The sequence below is a fragment of the Gadus morhua genome, chromosome 16, assembly GCF_902167405.1.
Source record: "Gadus morhua chromosome 16, gadMor3.0, whole genome shotgun sequence".
NCBI classification, from domain to species: Eukaryota; Metazoa; Chordata; class Actinopteri; order Gadiformes; family Gadidae; genus Gadus; species Gadus morhua.
The window spans coordinates 5,113,877-5,141,295 of record NC_044063.1 but is presented as its reverse complement, the minus strand read 5'-3'; the positions used below and the strand labels follow the sequence as shown (position 1 = coordinate 5,141,295).

The following is a 27,419-nucleotide window of genomic DNA, read 5'->3' as shown; positions in this document are numbered from 1 at the left end:
TGCGTCAGTGCGCCTGCGTACTGCTTGGAGACGCAGCCCTTCCTGGTCACATGACACATGGGTGGCTGAAAACACGTCCGTGGTCGCTGATTGTTGACAATATCATAATTTTCAGATGGCAGGTCAGTGATTCATATTTTGTGTGTTCAAATGAATAATTGTCCATGTTATTTTAATCACAAGGGAGATCATTTTAAGAGCCAGCTGCCGACAGATGTTTTTATCTCGTCAGGCCGGGTATTTGCCTATTTTTCTACCGTTAACATGTACTATTCGAGTACGGGACTCAAAGTATGTGGTGTGTGCTGTTGTTATTCTTGTTGTTTTTTTTATAATCGGTATACATGACAAAACTTTTCAGTTACCTAACCATGAGTCAGCATTTATCTGACTTTCTCAACTTAGTGTATGATTAACTTATTACTATTTTACACAAGTGTTGGCAGATGCTTTCATCCAAAGCGACTTTCATGTGGGATCGAGTCCAGTCAATTTAAAGTTGGGGGTCAAACCACCCCTATAGGTTCCTAATCTTTCATTAAACCCCCTCAATCCAGCCACTTATGACAAGTCATTGTGTGGTATGACATTTACGCTTAACTCCTACAACTCATGTCACTCTAGGCAAGCTCGTGACTCCTACACAGGAAAGGGTGAATTTGCAGAAGTCAACTTTCAGAGTAAATTCCACTAGTTTCAAAGGTGCCATATCTTCAAAGATGTATTTCTAAACGTGTTTTATATATTGTTACACTTACACATAAGTAACCTTATCCACTGTGTAAGCGCTTTATTAATACAATTCATTATTATATCATTTGACAATTATATACATTACATTATTAATATTATACTTATAGGATTAAACTGTCAGTAGTTAAAGGCTTTTGAGCACTCATCAATTTTCCATCAATTTTATTCATGTGTGAACGTCCAACATCTTTTTGTATTCAAAGAGGTCCAAAGTTAACCATCTAGTATATAGTATATTAGATAACACAATTTATTATTTCCTCTGTAATCTATTTGTTAGTCTGGAGTTAGAGTCTGGTTTAGCTCCAGGGACTGAGGATTTGGACTTGGACTTAAATCCATGGTCTATATTAATTCTAAGGTGAGGTGATCTTAAACGTCCACAAAGATCTGAGTGCAGAGACATGCTATGTCTTCTGGAAACAAGGCCTGTAGTAGATTAGGCTGTAGTTCCACAGGATTAGCTTGTTCTGGTCATATCTTCATGGCTTGGCGTGGAAAGAGGAAGTTTATTTTTCATATTATTCACTGCTAAACTCTCATTGTGAAAGTCGTCCATCATTGGAATGTTGAACCCCACCATGTTTGAACTAGATAGTGTACCGACCGGGATCTTTAATATCTACCAGCTAAAAGATACCCCACCACACACCCCAATGCCCACAGCCTAACCTTTCCACATCCTCGAGCCACGTACCTATACTCAGGGGCGATTCTAGGTAGTGTGGGGGCCCTAGGCAGAGGATTGTTGACGGGGGGGGGGGGGGGGGGGGTGGAACGTTTTTTTTTTTTTTGGCTCTAGGGGGCCCCCCCCGTGGCCCCCAAACAATTGCGGGGCCCCAGGCAGTTGCCTGGTATGCCTAATGGGATGCGGCGCCTCTGCCTATACTGCTCCTCAATGAAATGTATCTGAACCCTCTGGAAGTTTCCATGTGTTCAAAACGTCTGCCGCCCCACTGCACCCAGGCTGAGTCCCGAGAGTCATGTCTCTCCCAGCCCCTCGCTCCACCTCAGGGTTCACCTTCGAGTCGGCCGTGCACGCCGCCCACGTCCTGCGCCGCCTGGACGAGCAGCGGCGGCGGGACGCGCTGTGCGACGTCACCGTGGCGACGGGCGACCAGCACTTCCGCGCGCACGCCGCGGTCCTGGCCTCCTGCAGCGACTTCTTCCACGGGCGCGTCAGCGGCCTCACGGGGAGCCACGCCGTCATCACCCTGCCGGAACAGGTCCGTTGGGTCGCGGTGGAGCGCGTGGCCGTGGTGTCGTGAAGATGTCGCCCGTGATGTCGTGATGATGTTGCGACGATGTCATGATGATGTCATGATGATGTCGCCACGATGTCATGACGATGTCGCCATGTTGTCATGACGATGTCGCCATGATGTCGTCGTGTCGTGTCGCCTAGTGTATGCATTGGATCCTGGGAAATGTAGTCCATTAACTTCTATGATAACTATGTCACTATAAAGTGATTAATATACTGGTCTAATTCCCCCGCCACGGCCTCGAGAACATAATATGCGACCCTCTCGGAAAAAATGGTGATTTACATTTTTAAGATATTCTAAAATGTTCTTTATTGATCCCAGACTGGATATTAATTGATGGTTTAGGAAAATATGTAGCATGAGTAGGTATCAGAGTACAGAGTAGCATGGCCTCTTCATTCAAGAGAATGTCTCTCATCCCCAGGTTACGGCAGAAGGCTTCGAACCTCTGCTCCAGTTCGCCTACACCTCCAAGCTGCTCTTCACCAAAGACAACATCCATGCCATTCACCAGAGCGCCGAAGCCCTGGGCTTCCACAACATGGAGAGCGCCTGCTTCAACTTCCTCCTGCCCAAGTTCTCCAGCAGCCAAACCCCCGTCAAGGAAACTGACAGAAGAAGATGCTGTCAGACTAGGCCTCCCGCCCTTAAGTGTGGAATGAAGACCGGCCAAGCGGAGAGAGGCAAAACAGTGCCTTCGGAAGACCCCCGGATCGTGTTCCCATCCCAGTGTCCCCTAAACCCCCAGCCCAGCATGTCGGGAGAAGAAGAAGAAGAAGAAGAAGACGGGTTCTGTCTGGAGACCTACGCCTCTCGCATGCCAGGGATTACGGGCGAGGGTGTGTGTCCGATCCTGTCCCTGCCTTGCCCTGAGGCGACCGCCAACACCACAGCCACCACCACCACCACCACCGCCACCACCAGCACAGAGCCAGATCTACCCTCTTCGTTCTGCCAAAGAGACCTTCTGGATCTGGGTGGTGAGTCCGATGAACACACCCTGGACTTGCCGCTCTGCAGCCTTCGCTGCCCCATGTCCACCTCCTCCTCTCCGGCCCCGCTCAGTGTGACCCCTGCCGACCTTCTGGATCCCGCCGGGGGCCCCACGGGCCCCAACAACCCCAACCAACCCGTGGAGACCATGGGCGCCGAGATCGAGTGCAGCCCCGCCTCTTGTTGCCTCGTCACGGCCGAGACCCACCGCGTCCCCCCCACGGCCGGGCTCCCGGAGCGGGGGGCGGCGGCGGGGGCGGGGGCCGGCGCGGAGGACCGATCCGGGCTGGACGACGTGGGTCTCCCGGAGCCCGCCGCAGGGCTCCCGCCGGGCCTGGACCTGACCCAGGAGGATGTTGTGGCGTGCGGGCAGAGGAGCAGCGTGGAGAGGGAGGTGGCGGAGCACCTGGCGACTGGCTTCTGGCCCCACCTGGACCCGGCGGACCCCGGGGACCAGGGCACCATGGCCAAGGCGGCCGACTTCCACTGGCTGAAGCAGCTGGACCTGAGCTCCAGCACCGGGGACTGCCCCTTCCTCCGAGACCTGGGCGGCGTGGGGGACGTGCCCGGCGACGTGCCCGAGGCCGCGGCCGGCGTCGATAGCCTGTCGCTCTCGGAGAGGAGCCCCTACATGTCCTCGTCCCTGAACTCCGCCGACGACTCGGACGTGGACACGGAGGAGGACGACAAGGGGGGAGAAGTGGTGGCTGAGGTTTGTCTTTGACTTTGTTTGATCGTGTGTAGTGTGGCTTCTCGCTGCTTTATAAAATGATATAAGCTTTCAGTCCAATAGATGGCACTATTCCATCTAGATAGACACTGTAGATCAGGGGTCTCAAACTGTGGTTACCTGGGGACCGCCGGAGGTAGAGTCTGGGTCAGGCTGGACCACATTAAGTATTCCACAGAAAAAGGGAGCACAACTGACCCAATCTAAGTTAATGATCGGGCTGTAATTAGATCACGTTGGTTATGTAATCGCTGACAACAGGGGACGTTTCATAGCGGTTGGTGGAAACCGGGACATTTTAGCGTCCTTTGGCTTTTGTCGGGACTCGGGACACGCAACTCAAAGTTGGGACTGTCCCGGCAAAACAGGGAGATCTGGTTACCCGAAAAGTGTGGCAAGCCACTCAGCAAAAATGTGCGTTTGACAACGTGCAGGCCGCACTAACACTAAACTTTGATGTTAAATAGGGGGCCACGAAATATCATCCTGCGGGCCTCAATTGGCCCCCGGGACGCGAGTTTGAGACCCCTGCTGTAGATGTTTGATTTTGTAGGTACAGTTCATATTAAGTCTGGTGTGTTGGATAAACAGCTGTATCGGTGTGGGGTGCTGGTTGGGAGTAGGGCTGATCAGAACCCGGGGGTTTAAATGAAGGGTTGAGGCAGTGACTGCTAAATGTGACGGTGTCCTCTGCGTGACGGTATCCGCGTCAGTATCCCTGACTGGAAGCTGACGGTTCCCCCTGTGGGTCCCTGCAGGTGCAGCTGCCCTTCCCCGTGGACTTGATCTCCCGCCTGACCCGCAGCGCCTTCCAGCAGCTCCTGCGGCAGCACAAGCTGTCCACCGGGCAGCTGGAGTACGTCCACGACGTCCGCCGTCGCAGCAAGAACCGCGCGGCGGCACAGCGCTGCAGGAAGAGGAAGCTCGACAGCATCCAGACGCTGGAGGTGGAGATCAACACACTGGTAAATACAGGGACTTCACACGTGGGGGAACTTAGATACACGATGGACAGATTAGCCTACCGGGCCGTTACACCTGTTGTGTTGTAAACCAGGGGGCCGTTAAGGTGCTTGCACACACTGCCCCCCCAAACACACAAGACACACGTTTGTGATACTTCGGGATGGAGGCCGAAGTTGGCCAACACGATTTAGCACTTTCGCAAAGAAGGTACTTCATCCGGCAATAGCCAGCAACGGGTAATCCCACTGGCACGATAATGGTGTTGGTAGTCGTTTGTTCGGGCAGTGTGCAAGGACCCCTTAAATGTCCACCTAACATAGACCAATAGAGGGCGCCAGAGGCTGGTGTCTCTGTTGAACGCAAACCTTATTCTACAATTTACTGCACTCTTAAATTTTAAAAAGTGAGCGAGTTGTATATCGAAAATATATATCCTTGAATAATGAGTAGTTTTAAATTTTTGACTTTCAAGATTTAAAATGTTTTAATAATAAACAACTATTTATTTGATCTCAGGAATGTCAGCAGGCACTTGGTGACTGCTGCCATTACTGTCCTATAAGATGGTTCTCTCGTTTCGGTTCTTCAATTCTGTTCCTCCCCCCCCCCAAGCAAGAGAAGAAGAGGCGGATGATGGAGGAGCACGTCCAGCTGGAGCAGGACCTGGGCACCGCCCGACGCAACCTCTCCAAGTTCAGCAAGACCGTCGGCGAGCAGTCGGACCCCCAGCAAGACCACCTTCAGCTCCTCGCCAAGGTCTCCGCCGCCGACTGCCCTGCGTCTTCCCTCCTCATGAAGCCGGGTCAGGAAGAACCGTTCCCCGACCCCGACCCCCAGGCGCTCCTTGGCATCCCGGGGGGCCCTCCACCCCCCTCGACGTGGAGCCCCGGCAGCGGGTTGCTCCCAGCCCAGGACCCTCAGGCCTTCAGCTGGGGGACGGAGTCGGAGGAGGCTGCAGGGTCTTCGGAGGCCTGACCCGGCCTCCGGCCTCCGGCAGGAACGCTGGTCTCTGGCCGACGCCCTTTAGACTCAGGATGTGCTAGAGTCAAGAGAGAGGGGGACGAGGGGGGGGCGGTCTTAGAAAGGACTCCTCATCCCCCTTCGTGGTGCTCCTGAATCCTGTGTGTTGAGACGGCACTGTACCGTCTCAACTCTTTTTAGTTGGTCACTTTACTCTGCACAGGGAAGTTTCCCACCACTCAGTTGGTTTTATGCATTTCAGCACAGTTAAAATGCAGAGAACAGTATTATATTTCTGATGTTTTATCTTTATAACGGTTGTGACGTCCTTGTACTTTTGAACGTGCACGTGTGCAAGAGGTTCCCTTTAAATTGTCTTCGGACACGTATTAGTAAAACAGTTTTCTTCTCTCAGGGAAAAGTAGACCACCTCTGAAGAGATTATGGATGCAATTACTGTTTAAACTCTTCCTACTCTCTCACTCTCTCACTTTCTCTCTCGTGTGTAAAATGAAAGGCAAATTTTGTACATCAAATCTAACATATATGTATAGATAGGATATCATATTATATGTCGCATATTTTTATGTCAACCACTTAACATTGTCCTGCATTATCACCTAAACCACGTTATCATCGATTTTGGATGCAATGTCACAGCTGACGGATTTCTCCTCTGGGTAAATTGAATCTTGGATGTAGCATTTGAAGTATTAATTCTGGGAATTAGATGCAATGCGTTTGAAAAAGTTGAGTCTAGTTTGAAACGGTTTCAGTGAGGAAATCTGTTACATTACATAGCTGTTTAACTATAGTTTACTGTAGTTAATGAACCATGTATTAAATGCCAGTTATCCAGAATCGCCTGGTTCCCTGGCTAGTATTCTGCCTCTGCATAATACCTTTAAGTATCAATAAAAGCATTAACATAAAAAAATGTGCCCACCTGACACACAACTGGAGGGAACACCCATGTGAAATGGTTCCTAAACCTCCAACGTGGCAGCCTGTTTATTAATCAATGACATCATATCGAATGATCTGCAATCACACAAAACCGATGAAGAATTATAACATTCTATGTAAAGAGTTGTAATAAATGTTTTAGCATTTTGTGTTAATATGCAAAAATTATGATTTTTCACGCTTTTGAAGTTGATGGGAGGTCTGGATGGGGGTTCGAAAGGGAGGTTGCGTGTAAGAGGGGTCTTGTGGACTGTCTGAAGGTGTGGTTGGAGAGGGCGGTGGCGTGGTTGGCGAGGAAGTTGGAGAGTGGTGCGGTTTGAGAGGGAGGTAGAGGAAGTTGTGGGGTAGGGTTTAGATGGTAGTGGTGGGTACGGCGGCTGGTGGGCGGGGGATGGCTGAGGAGAGGAGGGGTGGTGTGTGCAGTAAGGCAGCAAGGTCAGAAGCCCGTAATCCCGTCCTCATTCATGGCAGATTAACGGCGCGCGCCGAGATGTGATTAAGAACGCAGGGCTGGAAGATTAAAGTCCACAGAAACAAAATGAAAGCAGTTAAACCCAATCCTGGAACTCATCAGATTCCCAAACCCTTAAACGGTCGTTACAACAAGAGATTAATGCAGAAAAAAAACCTCCCGACTCATATCTAACAGTCTCATCCCTCACCGAACATATTCTCTTTTCCTCTCAGGATGCGGTGGGCAATTATACCTTCCCCAGACCCTTTTCTTTTTTTCATTTTCTATTCGCTCATTTTTCTTCTTGGCACATTTTCGGATTGTGGAACGCTAAAACGGATTGCGGTAACAATACGCCTAATTGGAATAATCCCGGCGTAATCCAGATTAGCGTGAAGGCCCAAATTCACAAAAAATGTCAGTGTCATGTCACGCTTGGGAATAAAGGTCATACAGTGAAATCTTGAAAATTGTTTAGCCTACAGTACACCCGCTAGGCTGACCTACCATCATACATCTCGGACTCTTCCACTTGTGATGTCCCTACTAAAATCAATCAGTGAAAATATCAAACTTTCTTCAACACATTGTTATAAAGGCCTTGATGGCCCAGACATTGGGCGGCCATAGAAGGAAATGGGACTTCAGGTGGGACTCGAACTTGCAGTCACGGCAAGGTGCATTGGCAACATGGTTAGCACACTGGTCGACTAAACCAAATACTATGAACTTTAGCGTCTGCGGCTGCAGGAACCCAGCAGACACATCTGATGCCTCACCAACTGTTGATCTCTTGATTCTTGACTGATTACAAAAGCAGGCCTGATTCTTTGCGTAATGCACAATTGTGTGGTGTGTGTGTATGGAAGGGTGGTGTATCCCATTGAATGGATTATAGAGGAAAGGTCATAAACGTGTAATCTCAGGGCAGAATGTGAGACTAGTAGCGCAGCAAGCTCGCACTCTGCTCCCATGACAGACAGATTAGGGAACAGTGTGCGGTTCTCTGTCAGATTACCTTCACACGTCTTCGCTTGTTCCAGAGGTCTGACCCATTTACAGCACTCCCGACGCCAACGGCAGCATCACGGCAACGCTGCATCCAGAACATTCTCGAAACGTTGAATGTTTCTGATTGAGGGAAATTAATTGAGTGACTTTGAAACTGTCACAAAAAAAGGGTACGGACACACGCATAAACACACAGAAATCGAAATGAAAATGAAATAGAGCAAGCAGTAAACAAAGGTAAAAATAAGTTTGTTGCATAACTTTAGTCGTTTTGAAACAATGCCAACATGACAAGAACATATACATGCATCTTCATATACGTCAAGAATACAAAAAGAAAAAAGATTGACATTAAGAGATCTTTAAACAAAAATCTTGACAAATTTCTTTTCAGAAGAAAATTGAAAAATAACATTCTGATATCTGATGTTTTCTAAACAAACAATGAAATAACAATTGATATAATACCGCTGTCAGTCAAACCCAGGGAAATAATGATGTTTTGATGTTTAGACCGTTTTTTTCAGAGCTGAGACACAGTCCAGTGTATTGACAACACTTTCCTACAGTATTCACTCAGGCGTATACTCCACACAAAACGTAAAAAAAAGAATAGAACGAAAAATCCAGACGGAGCACCCGTCAGTCACAAACCATCTGCGGTCATAAATAGGGGAATGAACAGTTTCCAATTAAGAATATAAAGTCCATGTGCTCTACAACAAAACTACTTTTAAAACCACTAGTCTACCATAGTTATTTTTCTGATTGTAACACTGCAGTTCTTCAACATTCAAACTGTAATTCCCTCTCTGTCGGGGCTGCGACCCGTTCCCTCGGCATGGCTCCGGGGAGTTCCTCCTCCTCCGAATCCGAACCGCCGACCGAGCGCGATGAAGACGTCCACGACGCCCTCGTGGGACCGCCGCGCCCGCGTGTTTGATCCTCCGTCTGAAAGTGTCGACGGAGGAGGAGGCGGAGAGCGCGAGGAGCCTGCCTAGTACTTGTTGTGCCACTCGCACTGTCCCACGCTCACCTCCTCGATGTCTAGGTTCTTGCGGGACTTGTAGATGAACTCCCCGATGGCCACGAACACCGAGAGCACAAGGCCGGCTGCGAGCACGATGAAGATGCCCCCGATGTTCTCCACGCCCAAGGCGCTCGCCTCCTTGCTGTCCTCCTCCGGACAGCCGTTCCCTCGCCACCACTTCTCCTTCATCATGTGCAGCTTCCCCTCCTCCTGCAGCTGGAGGATCGCTATGGTAACTTTGTCTCGGTAGGGAGACCCTAGACACGCACGCACACACACACACACACACACACACACACACACACACACACACACACACACACACACACACACACACACACACACACACACACACACACACACACACACACACACACACACACACACACACAGACAGAAGAACAGGAAGCGGAGGTGACGGATCTTGAAGTGTAAAATAGGAAATGGGAGAAATGAGGCTCTGACTGACTGACTTTCTTTCTGAGTTTTGAAATGCAAAACAATGGTAAAGACGAATGTATTACTCATCCACAAATTATTCTCCGGTTTGGACTTCCTGTTCACCAAGGTATCTGTTTTTTATCCTTATTTCTGTTTCATTTAGATATTTAATCATGTGTTACATACAGCATATTATAATGTATCTTTACATTTATGTCCTACTTTGTTTCGTGTTTTATGGCCACGTGAAACTCCCTGCGAAACACACTTTGTAACGCTTCAGAAATGTTCTCTACGAAAGTAAAGTTTACCAAAATGATGATAATAAACGCAGTCCTATCTCAACGTGAATCAGAACCGAACAGAGCTGCGGGCGTTTCGGAGTCCTCACCGATGGGGGTCCCGACTCCGTAGCCCTTGGAGTCGATGAGACCTCCGATCTGCGTGAGGTTGCAGTTCCTCTGGCTGATGTACTCGATGCTCGTGGACTCCATGAGGAGGGCATAGTCTGTGGTGAGCACGCGCTGGATCCCCTCGCGGTTGTTCTTTACCAGCGCCGTGTTCTTCCTGCTGCTCATGAACGCCCACATCTTCTCGTAGGTCGAGATCTTGGATTTCTGCAGAGGCGAGTGTTTTACCGGGTGTCAAAGGTTTGTAAATGCAGTCGATCACTGCATTCTTTGCTAACTTTGCACCCGTTGATTGGCTTGTCTCTCTGTCTTGTATAAAGTCTTGTATTATCAAATTTTATTCTTATGGTGTGGCTTTTCATCTCATATAAAACAGGGTATCTGCAGGTTTCAGCAAGTCAAATTTAAGAGTTTTTAAGACCTTTTTAATACCACCTTGAATGAAATTTGAGACCCAAAACATGCGATGGTGGGGGTTGGCAACAGACGCGAGCCAACTTCGGAAACGGACGTCTTCCAGCCAACTGTCCTTGAATTTGCACCTACCCATTGTCGCAGAGTAGCTAGCAAGCACGCAGATAATCGTTTATACATGCAGCTAGCAAGAAAGAAGCCTCTATACATGTCCTTCCTGAAAAGTCCCACGAGAAAAATAAAAATATATATAGTCCTGCCCCGACAAATTTAAGTCCTTGAGTTACAGTATGACCAACAAGACTTGAACAAATTCAAGTCTTTTTAAGGTCTTAAATTTAGAAACATGAATTTAAGACTTTTTAAGACTTTTTAAGGATGCGCAGACACCCTGTAAAATCTAAACATTAAACGCTAGGTTTAAGACTGTACATTTCTTCAGTGTTAAGACCACCTCTAAAAAAAGGCACTCTGACTGTGGCTGTGGTGAGGATATGAACTCATACGTTGATGCGGGGCTTATCGATAGCACACCGGTAACCCCGGGTTACCTTGAAGAAGGTCATGGTGGAGCCGTCCCGGACGGCGCCGTACTCGATCTTGGTCTGCTTGGCCAGGTCGTCGGCCGAGTCGATGGGCGAGTCCATCCTCTCCACGGTGAGGAAGGCGGCCAGGTTGGCAGTGTAGGAGGAGATGATGATGAGGGTGAAGAACCACCAGATGCCCCCCACAATACGCGTGGACAGGGCCTTGGGCATGAGCTCCGAACCTGGCGTGTTCGGGTGGGGTTCAAAGGTCAGGTTTGGGAGACGAGGGCTGAATCTTTTCTAATAATATCTAATATCAGGGGTTTCTGTTCCTCTACCAAATCAACCCTGTTTTTGTTCGCTCTTACTTTCACCTGCCGGCCATCTTGGTTCTCAGTTGCTCTTTAATGCAAGTGATTTTTATTATTATAGTACGGAAGTCTGGGGGGGCGGTACCTTGCTGCATCAGAGCGCCGACGCCGAACCACACGCTGTTGATGAGCGTGAAGTTGTTCTCCACCACATCGGAGTCGGGGTTACAGGGGTGGGGGTTGTACCACTCATAGGGGGTGAACCTGCAGGTACAAACACACGTACACCGCACACATACATACATACGCACACGCACACGCACACACACACACACACACACACACACACACACACACACGTACACACATACACACATACACACACACATACACACAAACAGTTCCAGGATGTCAGTCAGAAAAGAAAGTAAGATGTTCATATGAGAGCCTTTTCAGACGGACAGGGGGGACTTTTACTTTGAAGAGCATAAGCTTTACTTATTGAAAGCCTTTAATTTATCAATTGAAATTTGAGGGAAATTACAAAATAAATGTGATGCTTAAAACCACTTGCTAAACAAATGTTACAATATACAGTAAGTTTTTAGCATTTAGCAAACGCTTTTATCCAAAGTGACTTACATGGTTTAATACACATATTGACACACCGACGGCAGAGTCAACCATGCAAGGTGACAGCCAGCTCGTCAGGAGCAGTTAGGGTTACGTATCTTGCTCAGGGTAACACATCAACACTCAGCTAGGAGGTACATGCTTCTGTCAATCAAGCAAATTTATTCAAATCAACTTTCACGACTAACTTGGAAAAAAGTTAGTCCTGGACAGTAAACAGTAAACACCGCCTCCCCTCTTCCTCAACTACAGTCAGCTGAACGGTGTCGAGCCGGCGATGAAGACATACCTGGCGATGACAAAGAGCACACAGCTGACCCCCAGACACGCCAGCAGCACATACATCCAGATGTCCGGGGACAGGGGGTTGAGGAAGGAGAACACGCCCGGGTTGGTGCCGTTGGGCTTATGGTAGAGGATGCTGATGCCCAGCGTCATGAAGGGCTTGGAGAAGTCGATCACCTTCTCCCGCACGTAGGTGATGGTCAGGGGGGCCACAGCCAGGTCCGCCACCTAGCATGGACGGAGGTACGTGGAGACATGGAGCCGGGGAAGGAAGGGGTGAGTGAATGTGGTAACAGCAACAGGTGATTATACACTCTGATCTATACGTAGATAGTGTCTGGTTGGCCTAGTGGAGGGCTCCTTTGGTTTAGAAGTCCAGAAGAGAGAGACACTTGCCACACAGTTAGCAGAGTTAGCGATAACACTCGAGTTAGCTTCGTCCTGTGCACCTTGTAGGCAGCACTACTCAAAAAGGCAGGCAAGCAAGCTTGCAATAGCTAAACATTGTAATTCATGTCGACACCAATGATGGCTCTTCTCTTGGGGTAACGATGAGCGTGTCCCTAACCGTTGGCTGGCACTATATAGTTTAGAGTAGCCTACCTCCCACACCCAGCCCAACCCACACCAAGCCCCTCCCACACCAAGCCCCACCCACACCAAGCCCCGCCCACACCCAGCCCCTCCCACACCCAGCCCAACCCACACCAAGCCCCTCCCACACCAAGCCCCACCCACACCAAGCCCCTCCCACACCCAGCCCCTCCCGCACAAGCCCCTCCCACACCCAGCTCCTCCCACACCCAGCCCCACCCACACCAAGCCCCTCCCACACCAAGCCCCTCCCGCACCAAGCCCCACCCACACCAAGCCCCTCCCACACCAAGCCCCTCCCGCACCAAGCCCCACCCACACCAAGCCCCTCCCACACCAAGCCCCTCCCTCACCCAGCTCCTCCCACACCCAGCCCCTCCCACACCAAGCCCCACCCACACCCAGCCCCTCCCACACCAAGCCCCACCCACACCAAGCCCCTCCCACACCCAGCCCCTCCCACACCCAGCCCCTCCCACACCAAGCCCCTCCCACACCCAGCCCCTCCCACACCAAGCCCCTCCCACACCAAGCCCCACCCACACCCAGCCCCTCCCACACCAAGCCCCTCCCACACCCAGCCCCTCCCACACCAAGCCCCCAAACCACATCAAGCCCGTCCCACACCCAGCCCCTCCCACATCAAGCCCCTCCCACACCCAGCCCCTCCCACACCAAGCCCCTCCCACACCCAGCCCCTCCCACTTCAAGCTCCCCCAGGTTAGGTTTCCTGTTCACCAGTCACTCTACTCCTCAGTTCCTAGGGAAGCATCTGCAGGCCCCCGCGGTGCCCTCCCCCCGCCGGGAGGCTCCTGGTACTCACGTGGTCGATGAGCTCGCGCACCATGCCGTTCCACTCGCCCTTGTCGTTCTGGGCGCCGTACTTCCCGTCCGTCACCAGTTTGACCTCGTAGGCGAAGCCCAGGATGTTGGACAGCTCCTTGAGCAGGTCGAGGCAGTAGCCCTCGAAGCGGTCGTTCCCGTACAGCGGCTTGTCCGACTTCTTGTGCATCACGTACGGGTTCTCCTGCACCGCCACACAACAACATCGGGCTTCGGTGAAAACTAAAGACAACGACGGATTTTACGTCGTCTACCGTTGGGTTTAAAGATGACATGTTACACCACCAGGTGGGATTGTGATTAGCCGTTACGAGTCGTTCTGAAACCTTCTTCTGACACCTAGAGTGGGCGTGTCCACCTAGATGTGCGCTGGATAGATCAGTCTACCAGCCTACCCAGTGGACTGGAGCTAACGTTGCTCGTCTATCCGTCAGACATCTAGGTGGACACGCCACCACACCTGGTGGTATAATACGGCACCTTTAAATGTAAAAAAACACACACACAATTTTCTTTATATGGTTTTTGGAGTGAGTGAAAAAATTAGGGCAAACCTTGTCTTATAGTAGGTGTTATCAGCCGATATTGTTTTTATGTATGACATTCATAGTATGTATCTGGTTCACCTCATGTGAACCAGTTTTGGATCATAGTGTCATTTTAGATTAAGAAAGATTGACACATTGAATGCACCATTAAAGATTCAAACGTTCATTTTCATACTGTAGCGTTATGTTCACATAATCAACTGTGTTGATGTGTTAAACAGGTGTAATTCCTGTTAACGTGAGTATCTTGGGTCGTCCTACCAGAATGGTGGTCACTATCAGGGTCCGGTTGGCCATGGAGTCCGTCACGTTGGTGGAAGAGTCTTTGTTGCTGTCCGTCAAATTAAGCCCCGTTCCAGAGTTCCATACTCCGATCTGCCAAAAAAGAAAAAAAAGAAATGCAACTATTTTTATTACGATAGTCTTGTTGTCAAGCTGTCTTGCCTCCCCAGCACAAGGGTTCTGGGTTTGATCCCCCATGTCAGTCTACCTGCAGGCATCCTTGGGCAAGATGCCTCCTAACCCCCACCTGCTCCTTACTGTCATGTATCTACACTGTTTCACTGGAGGTGGCTTCGGATAAAAGCGTCTGCTGACATCAACTCAATGACTGAGTACGTATGAGAACTGTTACAAATCAGACACACACAAGACTCAGGAGAGAGCAGGAGAAGAGGGGGGGACGAGGATCCGTGGCACAACAACACAAACACGCATCAGAACAACAAGCTGGGTTCACAAGCGTAAACACAACAGCAGACTGGTTCTGATGTGTCAGTCAACGGTTCTGGCTTGCTGGGAAACAGGGGGTACAGGAAGGATTACTCAATAATAAGACAGTCAGAGGGGTTTTCAATCATCCCAGTACAAACCTTTTTCCACACTTTATTCAGGTGGCTGTTGCCCGCAATTGTCTTGCAGGAATAACGGAAAGAGAAGCAATTTAATTCACCTGAAACCATGCAGTTCTTAAAGAGAACAATACGAACAACATTTCTACAGTAAATAGGCTTTTCATCTCAGGTTTTCATCTCCATTGTAAATTTCAAGATTATTTAATGATAATGATCACATTTAAATTTGAATACGTTCTGGAAAGCTTTTAAAGGACAGTCTTGGTGATCAAACCATTGCAGTCGTCTCTCATGGCACACTTTTAACGTGATTGTTCTTTGCAATTATTACAACGAACAACCAGGTCAATAAAATACTTACTAATCTGGGAGCTGGCAGAGACTATACATAAAACAGTCACAATCAGGTGTCTTTGTCACTTTGCATGAAACGCCAAATGCCCACAAGACCCGCCCACTAATCTTCCACGTCCGTGAACCGCCATTTGCTACACTATTTTACACTTTGATCAAAAAGTGAAACTCCATCCTCATAGAATCCTCTTAACACAGAGCATATGTCGGTGGAAGGACGTCGCTTGAGTTCATCTTCACAAGCGGTTGAGGTGGTTTGATCACAACGACCGGTAAAGCCGTTTCATGTTTTTAACAGTCTATAATACGCCTGGGGGAAGAGAAGCGGGCAACGCACCTTCTCCATGCCGTCCTCCTTCAGGCTGATGACGTCCAGATCAAACTCCTTGCGGAGGCCGTCCGTTTTGTTGATCATTATCTGTCCCGTCAGGCCGTTCCACTGCACCTGGTGAGGGAAGAGCAACTTCTTCATCAGCTATATCCTATCACCATTTATCCTCTATATCGTTATCGTTCTTTATCATCTGGAATATCATTATTTATCACCTGTATTACGTGACAAACTAATTTGAGGTTAATTGAGATTATATACCAAATGCAAAAATACCCACTTCTGACACGCTGGAAAATATACAATTCTTCATAAAGTTTGACGGTACATTTGTCATATCTTTTCTCTGTGGGTATCGTAACGGCATGGAAAATAAGTTACCTTTGTAGCACTACTTTCAGGGTTTTGTTCCAATACATCTTGAAAAATGATTTGTTCTGTAACAAGAATATGTCTTGTACAAAAAAAGAGTATGTTGATTCATTTGATACACCTGTTTTTCTGTTCTTTTTTTCATAGCCCTGCTATGATGATGTGGTATGTGCATGTTTAAACAATCGTTGTTTAAACTCTTCCACTGAAATGTACTGACATGTTTGCTTAACTTTGACACCCTTGATATCATATCACACTTTATCAACTATCATATTGTTCTTCAGCATATCGATAAAGTATGAGATGATACAGATGCTATATATCATCTTATTCTTTATAAACGATGACAAGAAAAAACGACATGAATGTCCCACATAAACACTCTGTATAATGAGTAAAAACTGAACAAATTAACATGGTATGATTAACGGGTGGGCTGAAAATACTTGACAAATTTAATTGCATTCTAATTAGTTTCATTTGCAGAGGGGGAATTGTACTAAATTAGCATTATTTTGAGATTACAGCGCTTGGTTCTCCCCTAATTATTCCTAAAATGTTGATATCAGAATGCTGTACAAAGGGCAGAGACGTGCTGGATGTCTGAGTTTAATCTGGAAGAGATTAAAGAATATTAAGTAAAGCAATGGGGAGGGGGGGAGTGGAGCCAGGGGGCGTGGCCTAGTTTTGCTTGCAGAGCAGTGATTGGACGACAGAGAGATCAAAGGTACTGGAGTGAGCAGATGATGAAGTACATTCTGTCAAACATCCAATCAGCCAGCTTCTCGGTTACTCATCCCAGAATTTGCCGGAAATAATCTGTTCCAAACCATCTGATTGGACAGATGTTTTAATCAGTGCTCGGACCTCCCGGTTTGCAAATATCTTAAAATATGATTGGGATCACACACAAAGATGGAAACGCACACAGACACACAGACACACAGACACAGACACACACACACACACACACACACACACACACACACACACATACGCATAAATCTAGACACACACACATTCATGACAATATAAACACTCCCAAACACATACATACACAAATACATACACACGACGAAATGGGGACATTCACAAACAAATAAACATACATATCTTTACACACAAACACATCCACAGATCTACACGCAGACATGTTGATCTACACTTTCACCAACGCAGACCAGGGGTTAATTGAAGGTAAAATCCCATCCAGTAGTTACCGGGGAGACTTTCAGAATTAAATTAAAAACGGTGCAATCTAAATGTCAGTGTTAATAAGAAGATTCTTGGAAACAGAAATATATCAGTTCTAAGATGTGATTTTATTGATCACATCATTGAAATCACTAACGCTGCGCATTGACTACAGATTAGCCAGGTTATCGTATCTACGAGGTAGGTGTTACACGTTGAGACTTTGATGTTGCAGCATCAGAAGCCATCCTTATCAGCGAGGGCCTAATGAAGTGCGCTGTCATTAGAACTATTCTGAGTTCTTCTGATGAAGCCGCTGGGAGCTCTTAGGCTGTTGATGACGCTGCTAGCGTGCGGAAGGGGAGACTGAAGAGGTCTCATCGCACGCAAACAATGTCACCGCAAACATCTGCTCCCACCACCACACCAGACAGACACACACTCCCTCGTCTCTCATTAAGTTCCTGTGTGTAAAGCCGTACAAATCAAGTCTGTCACTCTCTCTCTTTCTCTCCCTCTCTCTCTCGCCCACTCTCTCCCTCTCTCTCTCTTTATCTCCTGATTGTTGAGAGAAGAGAATGAACTGATCAGACTGATGCTAAGCCCTTTGACCCCTGCCCACGCCTTTGAACGGATCTCAGCTGTAAGTGTAGTGAGCCAGGTTTGATCCTGACCTGCGTGGTCCTCTGCTTCGCCCGCTCTCTGTGAACCAATCCCGTCTACCTTCATTGTCCTGTCTATGAAGGCCACGACGACAACAAAATGAGGACTATTCAAGTACACCATTGTTTGTTAATAACAAGGGGGTTCAATTGAAGATCGAGTGAAGATCTGCAGAGAGATTTGATGAGCTGTTTCTGAACAGAATCATTCGTTTTGATTATGTATTTTGTAGTACATGGCCTCTACCAGGAACTCACTGCTACAAAGGATCTTGCTTGTTGAATATATTTGTTATTAATGAGTGAATAGATAAGAAGAGAATAAAACAGGAGCAGGGTCCATCATTTTCAATTGAAAACAGGTTTTTGGACAGTAGGCCAGTGTCATTGAGGGGACATGGTGTGGTAGCTTTCATAGGTTACTCTATTGCTACAAATTTTACCACCCGATGTGATACAACCCATTTAAAAAAAACAACCCAATAGTTACATCCGACGTGGGGATGTCCACCCAGATCTATGCTTTAAAGATCATAGGTACCAGCGGACCCAGTGGTATGTATTGATCCACCCATCATTTATCTGGGTGGGCCACCACCACTTGTGATTTCACAAATATATAGCTTTTGAAATGGCTCGCAATTGCTATTCAACATCACATCTGGCGGTGATCATGCTGCAGGTTTGCGTCCACAGTGTATTAATGATGTGGGGAAAATATACTGAAAATGGATGTGGATAACTTTCACAATTACTCTTTTTGTCATTCAAGATGCACGATCAGACCAAAAATGTGTCACTTCAATTGTAGCAAGACAAACCCTACGTTGAGCGGCAGGTACAATCACCATGCAGAACACGCCCACCTCATTCCGTGGCCAACGTGGTCCTCGTCCATTAAACGCTAAATACTAGTGTTAGCCCCCTCCCATTTGCCCCCAAGAGCCTTGGACCATTTACTTTTTAAACTTTATTGCACGTATACCGTTTTGTTTTACCGTTTTGTTTTGCCTACCTTGCACTATTCAGAATTATTTTGCACTATTTAGAATGAGTTTTTTTGTAAATAAATTGTATCCTTTTGTACTTACTGCACCGTGGGTCAGAGACAAACGCGATTTAGATTGCTCTATTTGTCTTGCACACATCTGGTAATGGGCAATACCGCTGACTTTGTCTGTGACTTTGACTCAGCATAAATACTAGCATTAGCATAAAGTACAGTGTAGCTCATCAGACCGTCGCCTCTCCCGGCACGCGTCAGACGCCGCTATCGGCCGGTCTCCCGCTGCGAGCGCCCTCACCTCCTTCAGCAGGTTGATGAAGCGCGATCCGAAGCGCCAGGGCTTGTGGCGGTGGCACTGCAGCGAGCTGACGGTGAGCTGGGACGCCCGCTGGGACGCCGCCGCCACCATGTACACCGCGTCGTACATCAGAGCCGCCTCCGTCTGGGAGACAGCCACACACACAGGAACATGAAGTACACACACACACACACACACACACACACACAGACACACACACACACACACACACACACACAGAAACATGAAGTACACACACACACACACACATAAACATGAAGTACACACACACACACACACACACACACACACAGAAACATGAAGTACACACACACACACACACAGAAACATGAAGTACACACACACACACAGAAACATGAAGTACACACACACACACACACACACAGAAACATGAAGTACACACACACAGAAACATGAAGTACACACTCACACACACACACACACACAGAAACATGAAGTACACACACACACACACCCACACAGAAACATGAAGTACACACACAAACACACACACACACACACAGAAACATGAAGTACACACACACAGAAACATGAAATACACACACACACACACACACACACACACACATGAAATACACCACACACACACACACACATAAACATGAAATACACACACACAAACATGAAATACACACACACAAACACATATATACATGAAATACACACAAACACACACACAAATAAACATGAAATTGTTAAGGGAGCTGGAGGTGCAAGCAGGCAGGTAGGACCCAAACGCAGACGGTATTGAGGGAAACGGCACTTTAATCAAACCTAAAGGCTAAGGCACAGGAATCAGGGAACTCGGGAGACAACAGGGAACTCGAGAGGGAACAGGGAACAAGGAACACGGAACACGCAGGACTAACAACCAACACTAACCACAGCAAACCACAATGACAGCACACCGAACAAAGGAAAGACGAGGGCCTAAATAACAAACACAACGAGGAACAGCTGAGACACATTAGGGGAGGGAACAGTAATCAACACAGGAGGGAAACACAGGGAGACACCCACACCCTGACAGAAATACACACACACACATACTGTATATATACATGAAATACACACACACACACACACACACACACACACACACACATGAATACATGAAACACACACACACACACACACACACACACACACACACACACACACATAAACATGAAATACACACAAACACACATATATATATACATGAAATACACACAAACACACACACATATATACATGAAATACACACACACACATATACATGAAATACACACACACACACACACACATATATACATGAAATACACACACAAATATACATGAAATACACACAAACACACACACACACATATACATGAAATACACACACACACACACACATACGGGCATGCACACGCACACGTACACACAGGAACGCAGGCAGACAAACACACAAATATACACATACAGAATACACAAACACAAACATACTCACCTACACACACATATATACTTGAAATACACAAAGACACACACGCATCAACACACACACAGGCACACACACACACGCATGCACATACACAAACGTAAGCGTGCACACACACACACAAAGATACACATACAAAATACATAAACACAAACATAAACATAAACACACACACAAAAATATACACATCGACACATACACACACACACACACAATCACTCATACAACGAAAACATTTATAGTTCAATAAGTAATTAATCAAGTGTTGCTAAGTACAATGAAAGCATTCAATCACAATAAAAGTAGAACGCCAACACTGCTATCAATCTGAGGTGCGTTCAGAATCGCAAACATAGGCGAACGTTCACGAACGATTTTAAACATTTTCCGTTGAACGAACATAAGCAAGCAAACATTTACGAACATAGGCAAACTGTCTGAAGAGGTAGTTCTCCACAAACACTTCGGCTACGTGACATTCGTTGCCATGGCATTAAACTAAACTATATTGAAATCATTTACTCCTTTCCTACACAGAAAGCAATAGATAAAACGTTTCATATAGCCTATCTACACCCTTTCTTCCAACTGTTGTCTTTTGTATCCTAAAATGCGATTTGAACGTTATATCGCAGTAAGTGGGTACAACTTCGGTGACGTAGCCCTCTATTCTTGAATTTTCCGTACTGGTTGTCTGCAGTAGGCTTTCAACGAGGTCGACCACTTGCAAACCCTCTTCTGTAAACTCTTCCATTAACATGGAGGCTGCCGCTAATACCATGGCCTTCGTATCCATTTTTTTCGTTCACAGTTTGTTTAGAACGGTGTTCAAAAATCGTTCAAAATGAATTGTTTAATGTCAACGCGGTCGTTGCGAACGTTCGCCTATGTTCGCTGAACTTGAACGCACCTCTGGTGTACTCCATCTTGAATGTACTGACCCAACCCCTTGAACACCTCCCAAATCAAAGTGAAGACGGGGATCTGTTCCACGTCCCACGCGTGACCTGAACGCACCATCAGGGCCCCCTCACCGTCATCATGCCCTCCATCATGCCGCTCTCCACCTTGGCGGGGGCCTGCAGCCGCTCCATGGCCCAGCGCTCCACCACCGACCCCACCGCCGGGCTGTCGATGTTCAGCAGACGGAAGCCCGTCATGTTGACGCCGCTGTAGCGGTACGGCTCCAGGTCCAGGGAGAACAGGTCCTGGAGGGGGTCCCGCGACACACAGAAAGCACAAATCAACACCCCCCCCCGAAGAATAACGAAATAACCGAGGAGCAGAGTTAGCGTCAGTGTGATCTGGGATCCAGCAGTCTTACTATAGCCAAACTGCTTGGGGAATCAGTATCATAGAAGTGTTAGCATGGGGTCATCCCTATGTTCCCCGGGTCCTATGTTCCCCGGGTCCTATGTTCCCCGCTCGGGGAACATAGGACCCTTTTTTTTAAAAAAAAAAAGGTCCTATGTTCGCCGATTTTCCCAAAAAGGGTCCTATGTTCCCCTGTAGCCATACATACCGGGGAGCATAGGACCCTTTTTGGGAAAAGCGGGGAAGATAGGACCTTTTCTGGGAAAAGGGTCCTATGTTCCCCGCAATCTATCAATCTTTAAAAATATTTAAACTTTGACGCGACATTCGCGTGATGACAGCCAATCGGCGTTCAACAGCGTGGCCACTGAGTGACATGTGTAACGTAACAGCCAATCAGCGTTCAACCGGCCAACTCAGTGCAGTGCAGTCCGGGGTGAACTGCAGCATTGAGGAGAAAGTGATTGTTGCCCCTTTTTTTAAAAAAGGGTCCTATGTTCCCCAGTCTCATACAAAGAGGGGAACATAGGACCCGGGGAACATAGACACGCTCCCGTTAGCATCAGTAGCACAGGTGCTGATGCTAACAATGCTAGCATTAGAAGCTCAGCTGTATTAGCGAAAGTAACCCAGCAGCACAGAACTGTTAGCATTAGTCAGACAGCTGCATTACCATTAGCAGTACTGCATCGCCGTTATCATTATCCTCATTTAGCTTCTGCACTTTGCATTAGTCCCACAGCCGAAGCCGTAGCATTAAGAGAACAACTGCATCAGTGGTACTGTAGCATCGGTCACACTGGGGAGTTATCAACATGTTAGCATCAGCAGCACAGTGATCTCAGAATCCTTAACACAGCAATGTTAGCAACAGCTGCGCATCGGTGTCTGCCTCAACCTCACACATGGCTTCCTCTTCTTATCTACTCTCATCTTTCAGTCTATGGCTTTAACACACCACAAGGGTAAAAGGACACTTGATTACAGCTGTGTGACAATATATTAAGACCTAAGGAATTTGGGACATGCAGAATATATCCAACAATCAGATTACGAAACAAACCACAGATGTCTGAGTTCAGACCTCCGTGCAATCTACACAGTACACACAGTACAGCGCACAGTTCAGCCCAGCCAGAGACTCTGCGAGCCAGGATTAAAACCCAGGGCTTTAATTAAACGGATGGAACAGAGTGTAGGACCACAGACCGACCACAGTATATACCAATCCCATTTTTTAAAGGGGAAAAAAAACAAATGTTTGTTGCTGTTGCACAATTGACAAGGGGAGGTTGAGGGTTTGGTAGGGAAGTGGTGGTGTTGCTTTAATCTGGGAACCAGACAAATCTGCAAGCTCATGTTTTGTTTTGCCCTGGAATATGCATCTGGCCACCCCGTCCGTTCTGACTGATTCCTAGCAGACTAGTCTTGGCCCGGGTCCTGGCCAATCAAAAACGTTGAACGAATATAGGGCAGGTTTAATACGATGACTGTACAAAGGAACGCCCAATGGGAGCGCCGTTGAGGGCGTTTCATTCAACAGCCAAGATGGCTGCCGTCAATGTGTCAGCCGTTTCGTTGCTCTGATTGGTTGGGGGTCAATCTAAATTGCGTCCAGCGACATTTTGGTCAGTGCCCGTTGATAACGACCCTTGGGAACAGAGAGATTTCAGTCAAATTTGCCAATTGGTCTGGCGATGTTAGGCTAGGTGTTTCTTACCAAAGTGGTGAAAAAGAAGTGGTAGTATTCTGTCATCATACCCATGGACAGGATCTAGAGGAGGAAAGACAGGAAGTCATATTGACAGAGAACAGAACCAATCAAATAATAATTCAACTTCTCCACCACCCCGTCCCAGCCCCGTCAATCCATCGACACCGATTACCACAGTCCAGGGGTGACTTTCTCAATACAGAATACTTGTTTTCGATCGGTTGGCTGCACACTGCCGACGTGGTTAGCATTAACGAGTTAGCGCACTGTGCATTTTAGTGTCTCAATTTGCTCATGTTGTGTTCATGTGGGGTTTTCCAATTAATCCCGCTTCTGCCCTGGAAACTGGCTCGGCTTGGATTTGGGAAATTGGACATTGGATTTCAGAAGGGATAGAATTTGACTAATCTCGTGCATAGTGGATATTACTCAGAAAGCAATGCAAAATAAAATAGCAAAAACTGGGCATATGTTCCACTGAAGTGGAAAATACAATTTTGGAAGGGGAGATTGAAGACGGCACGAGACTATGAAACGTCAGGATACACACCCATAAGACAGACAATAGTTGGCAGGGAAGGAGGTTTTAATCGCTGTTCTGGCCTACTCCTAGTATTCCAAGTCAATATCTTCGTACTATTGTGTAGCCTACAGATAAATATTTCTCAAATCAAGGAAGCAATAACTTGAATCTACACCAATTAAAGAAAGGCAATAGATGCGCCTAAGATAAGATAAAATAAAATAAGACTTTAATAATCCCTGAGGATAATTTCTGGTGTGGCATTGCAGCCTTAAAAAGGCAAACAAATCAGAGAATGTAAGATTTTATAAATTCAAATGTGATATCAACAAGACATGGAAATGTCTCAAATTAAGGAAGCAATTGTCTCATCAAGGAAACAATTGTCTCATCAAGGAAGCAATTGTGTCGATGGCACACCATCGCCGACCGACCAGTGCATCATGGGAGTTGTAGTCTCACCTGTTTAAGGACATCGGCGGAGGTTTGGTAGGAGCAGTCGAAGATGACGTAGAACTCCTTCCCCTTCTTCATCTCCTTGAGCAGTGGCCGGGCGTCCTTACTGCCCTGGGGGAGTTGACGGATCTTAATCTTGATGCTGTATCTCGACGGAGCTTTGATCAACTCTTGCAACCGAATCAGACCTGGAATCACAGATAGACACACGCAACCCCCCAGTGTCAGGATGTAGGCTCAATACACACACAATGAATTACCCATAAAGGGACTAGGCCTAAAAAAAAGGAACATTTGGTTCCTGTTGGTTGTCAGTTGAGGTCATGGGTAGGTACTAGGTAGGAAATTTATTTTATTTTTTTATTTTAATTCTTCCAGCGGCAGCGAATGATAGGTAGGTTGTTTTCATTTAAAAACGAGAGAATGCGCTCATCCTTGTACAGAATGAAGAGGTGCTGTACAAAAACGTAATTATAGTTTGCATCAAAACTTTTTTTTTTTCTTTTTTCTTTCTTCCAAGATCATAAAATAATTTGGGTCGCACATAAATTAACAGGGTCGGTCGGAAACCGGAACCGAACAAAGAAAATGTTTAGGCCCTAGCGGGGACTTAATCATTCATCAATCCATCATCTGTCATGGAAAGACAGTTTCTAGTTGTTTTAAATTAATGAGTTTGACGATTGTTTCTTTACTCCGGTCATATGACCGATTATATATCTTATAAAGTTGCTTTTTGTATTTTTGTTTCTTGTATTTTCATTCCTTATAAACATTATCACAAACGTCCTTGTCTTACCCTCATATTATATCATCATTATCATCCTCATCATCATCATCATCATCATCATAATTATCACCACCACCTTCTTCCCGTCACCTCCATCCCCATTCTCATCTTCATCATCATCACCAGCACCATCATGATCATCAAAATCATCATGACTACAACTGCCATCTTATCGTCATCATCATCATCATATCCATGATCATGATCATCATCATCATCATCATCATATTCACCATGACCCCAACCGCCACCTTATCATCATCATCACCACCAGCATTATCACCCCAACAACCCTCTCCACCCCCATCTCAACACCACCCCATCATCGACATCTTCATCATCATCATCATCGTCATCGTCATATTCATCATATTCATCAGGACCACAACCGCCATCTTTTCGTCATCATCATAACCCCCACCACCACCACCCCCACCACCACCACCACCACCATCACCACCACCACCCCCACCACCATCACCACCACCACCACCACCACCACCACCACCCCCACCACCATCACCACCACCACCACCACCACCACCACCACCATCACCACCACCGTCACCACCACCACCACCACCATCACCACTATCACCCCCACCACCACCACCACTATCACCACTATCACCACTATCACCACCACTACCACCACCACTACCACCACCATCACCACCACCACCACCACCACCACCCCCATCACCACCAGCCCCACCACCACCACCACCACCATCACCACCACCATCACCCCCTCCACCACCACCCCCACCACCACCACCGCCATCACCACCACCACCACCACCACCATCACCACCACCACCACCACCATCACCCCCTCCACCACCACCACCACCGCCCGTCCCCAGCGCCTCACCGGTGGCGTCCTCGTACACCACGGTGACGGCCTTCCACTTGTAGTACTGGACGATGTCGAGGACCGCGCGGCTGATGGAGGTGTACTCTGGGAACAGGTTGATGAAGAAGCTGTCTCTGTTGTCCACCGACGGGTGCTTCCAGCGCGTCTGGATGTGGGGCACCTCCAGGGCGTTGCAGATGGACTGCACCGCGCTGACCGAAGAGCTGTGTGAGGGGCCGAACACGGCCCCCACGCCCAGGGCCAGCTGGTCACAGGCTAGGGTCCAAGACAGGGTGAGGTGGGTCCGTTATTTGGATGATGTTATTTTTTTACAGACATCGATTTTGGATTTCTAACTTTATTTCTACACTCTTACTGGTACAATATGAACAGTAGGGATGCACCGAATGTTCGGCCGAAAATGGCCCAAAACATAATGTTCGGTTTCGGCCGAAGGTGTAAAAACGCCGAACATAATACACCGATATTTTTTTTTATAGAAAAGCAAGACAAAAAAGTTTATAAAGGACTGTTAATTGTTCGATTTATGCAATGGTGAAAAATTAAAGCAAAATGAATGAAAAACATTAAAAGCCACATTCGGTATTCGGTTTCGGCCTTCAGCCAACTGTTTCAGTATATTCGGTTTCGGTTTCGGCCAAGAATTTTCATTTCGGTGCATCCCTAATGAACAGAAATATTGGGTTCATTTTCTGTTTGTGTTTTTTTACTACTGTCCTGTGTTATCAGCCGGGACACAGAGATTAGTGTAAAAAAACATCTTCAAAGATTGATATTCAACAGGTATGCCTCAATGCAACATTTTGAGGCTAAAGCAACCTCCAGAACATCAGGGGCTCCAGTGTGGGACCAGGACCCACCTTTTAGTACCACTTAGTTTACATCGAATTACACTTGCAGTAAGTGACAGCCTGTTTACAATTCCCAAATCTGTGGCGCTGCTTATCTGAATTTAGCTACACTTGTAGTAACTGTCTGTTTACAATTCAGGAATCTGTGGTGTTCTGTAAGTTTCATATTCAACCCACAC

General features: G+C 47.2%; 2 protein-coding genes across 4 annotated transcripts in view; one reads left to right on the top strand and one right to left on the bottom strand.

Annotated features, from left to right (window-relative positions):
* The first annotated feature begins 5 nt into the window (after nucleotides 1–5).
* LOC115561192 (transcription regulator protein BACH1) lies at nucleotides 6–6,804 on the top strand. Of its 2 annotated transcripts, XM_030381019.1 has the most exons (5): nucleotides 14–122; nucleotides 1,720–1,979; nucleotides 2,446–3,726; nucleotides 4,503–4,709; nucleotides 5,323–6,804. In XM_030381019.1, the coding sequence occupies exons 2-5, from the start codon at nucleotides 1,737–1,739 to the stop codon at nucleotides 5,683–5,685; spliced, it is 2,094 nt and encodes a 697-aa protein (XP_030236879.1). In that variant the 5' UTR covers nucleotides 14–122; nucleotides 1,720–1,736; the 3' UTR covers nucleotides 5,686–6,804. The 2 variants fall into 2 exon arrangements, with proteins under 2 accessions (XP_030236880.1, XP_030236879.1); XM_030381020.1 differs by lacking the exon at nucleotides 1,720–1,979 and having other exon boundaries at nucleotides 6–122.
* Nucleotides 6,805–8,345: 1,541 nt separating this feature from the next.
* LOC115528816 (glutamate receptor ionotropic, kainate 1) overlaps nucleotides 8,346–27,419 on the bottom strand; it is a 29,992-nt gene continuing 10,918 nt past the window's right edge. The window contains exons 3-16 of one of the 2 annotated variants that reach the window (XM_030337152.1): nucleotides 26,387–26,644; nucleotides 24,729–24,910; nucleotides 23,750–23,803; nucleotides 21,750–21,923; nucleotides 19,212–19,355; nucleotides 15,683–15,790; nucleotides 15,010–15,051; nucleotides 14,399–14,512; nucleotides 13,570–13,773; nucleotides 12,157–12,380; nucleotides 11,380–11,498; nucleotides 10,948–11,165; nucleotides 9,964–10,189; nucleotides 8,346–9,388 (exon numbers count right to left, since the gene is read on the bottom strand). In XM_030337152.1, coding sequence (XP_030193012.1) covers nucleotides 9,099–9,388; nucleotides 9,964–10,189; nucleotides 10,948–11,165; nucleotides 11,380–11,498; nucleotides 12,157–12,380; nucleotides 13,570–13,773; nucleotides 14,399–14,512; nucleotides 15,010–15,051; nucleotides 15,683–15,790; nucleotides 19,212–19,355; nucleotides 21,750–21,923; nucleotides 23,750–23,803; nucleotides 24,729–24,910; nucleotides 26,387–26,644 — 2,357 coding nt within the window. In that variant the 3' untranslated portion in view covers nucleotides 8,346–9,098. The remainder of the gene's footprint in view (nucleotides 9,389–9,963; nucleotides 10,190–10,947; nucleotides 11,166–11,379; nucleotides 11,499–12,156; nucleotides 12,381–13,569; nucleotides 13,774–14,398; nucleotides 14,513–15,009; nucleotides 15,052–15,682; nucleotides 15,791–19,211; nucleotides 19,356–21,749; nucleotides 21,924–23,749; nucleotides 23,804–24,728; nucleotides 24,911–26,386; nucleotides 26,645–27,419) is intronic. The other variant, XM_030337153.1, reaches the window with a different exon arrangement.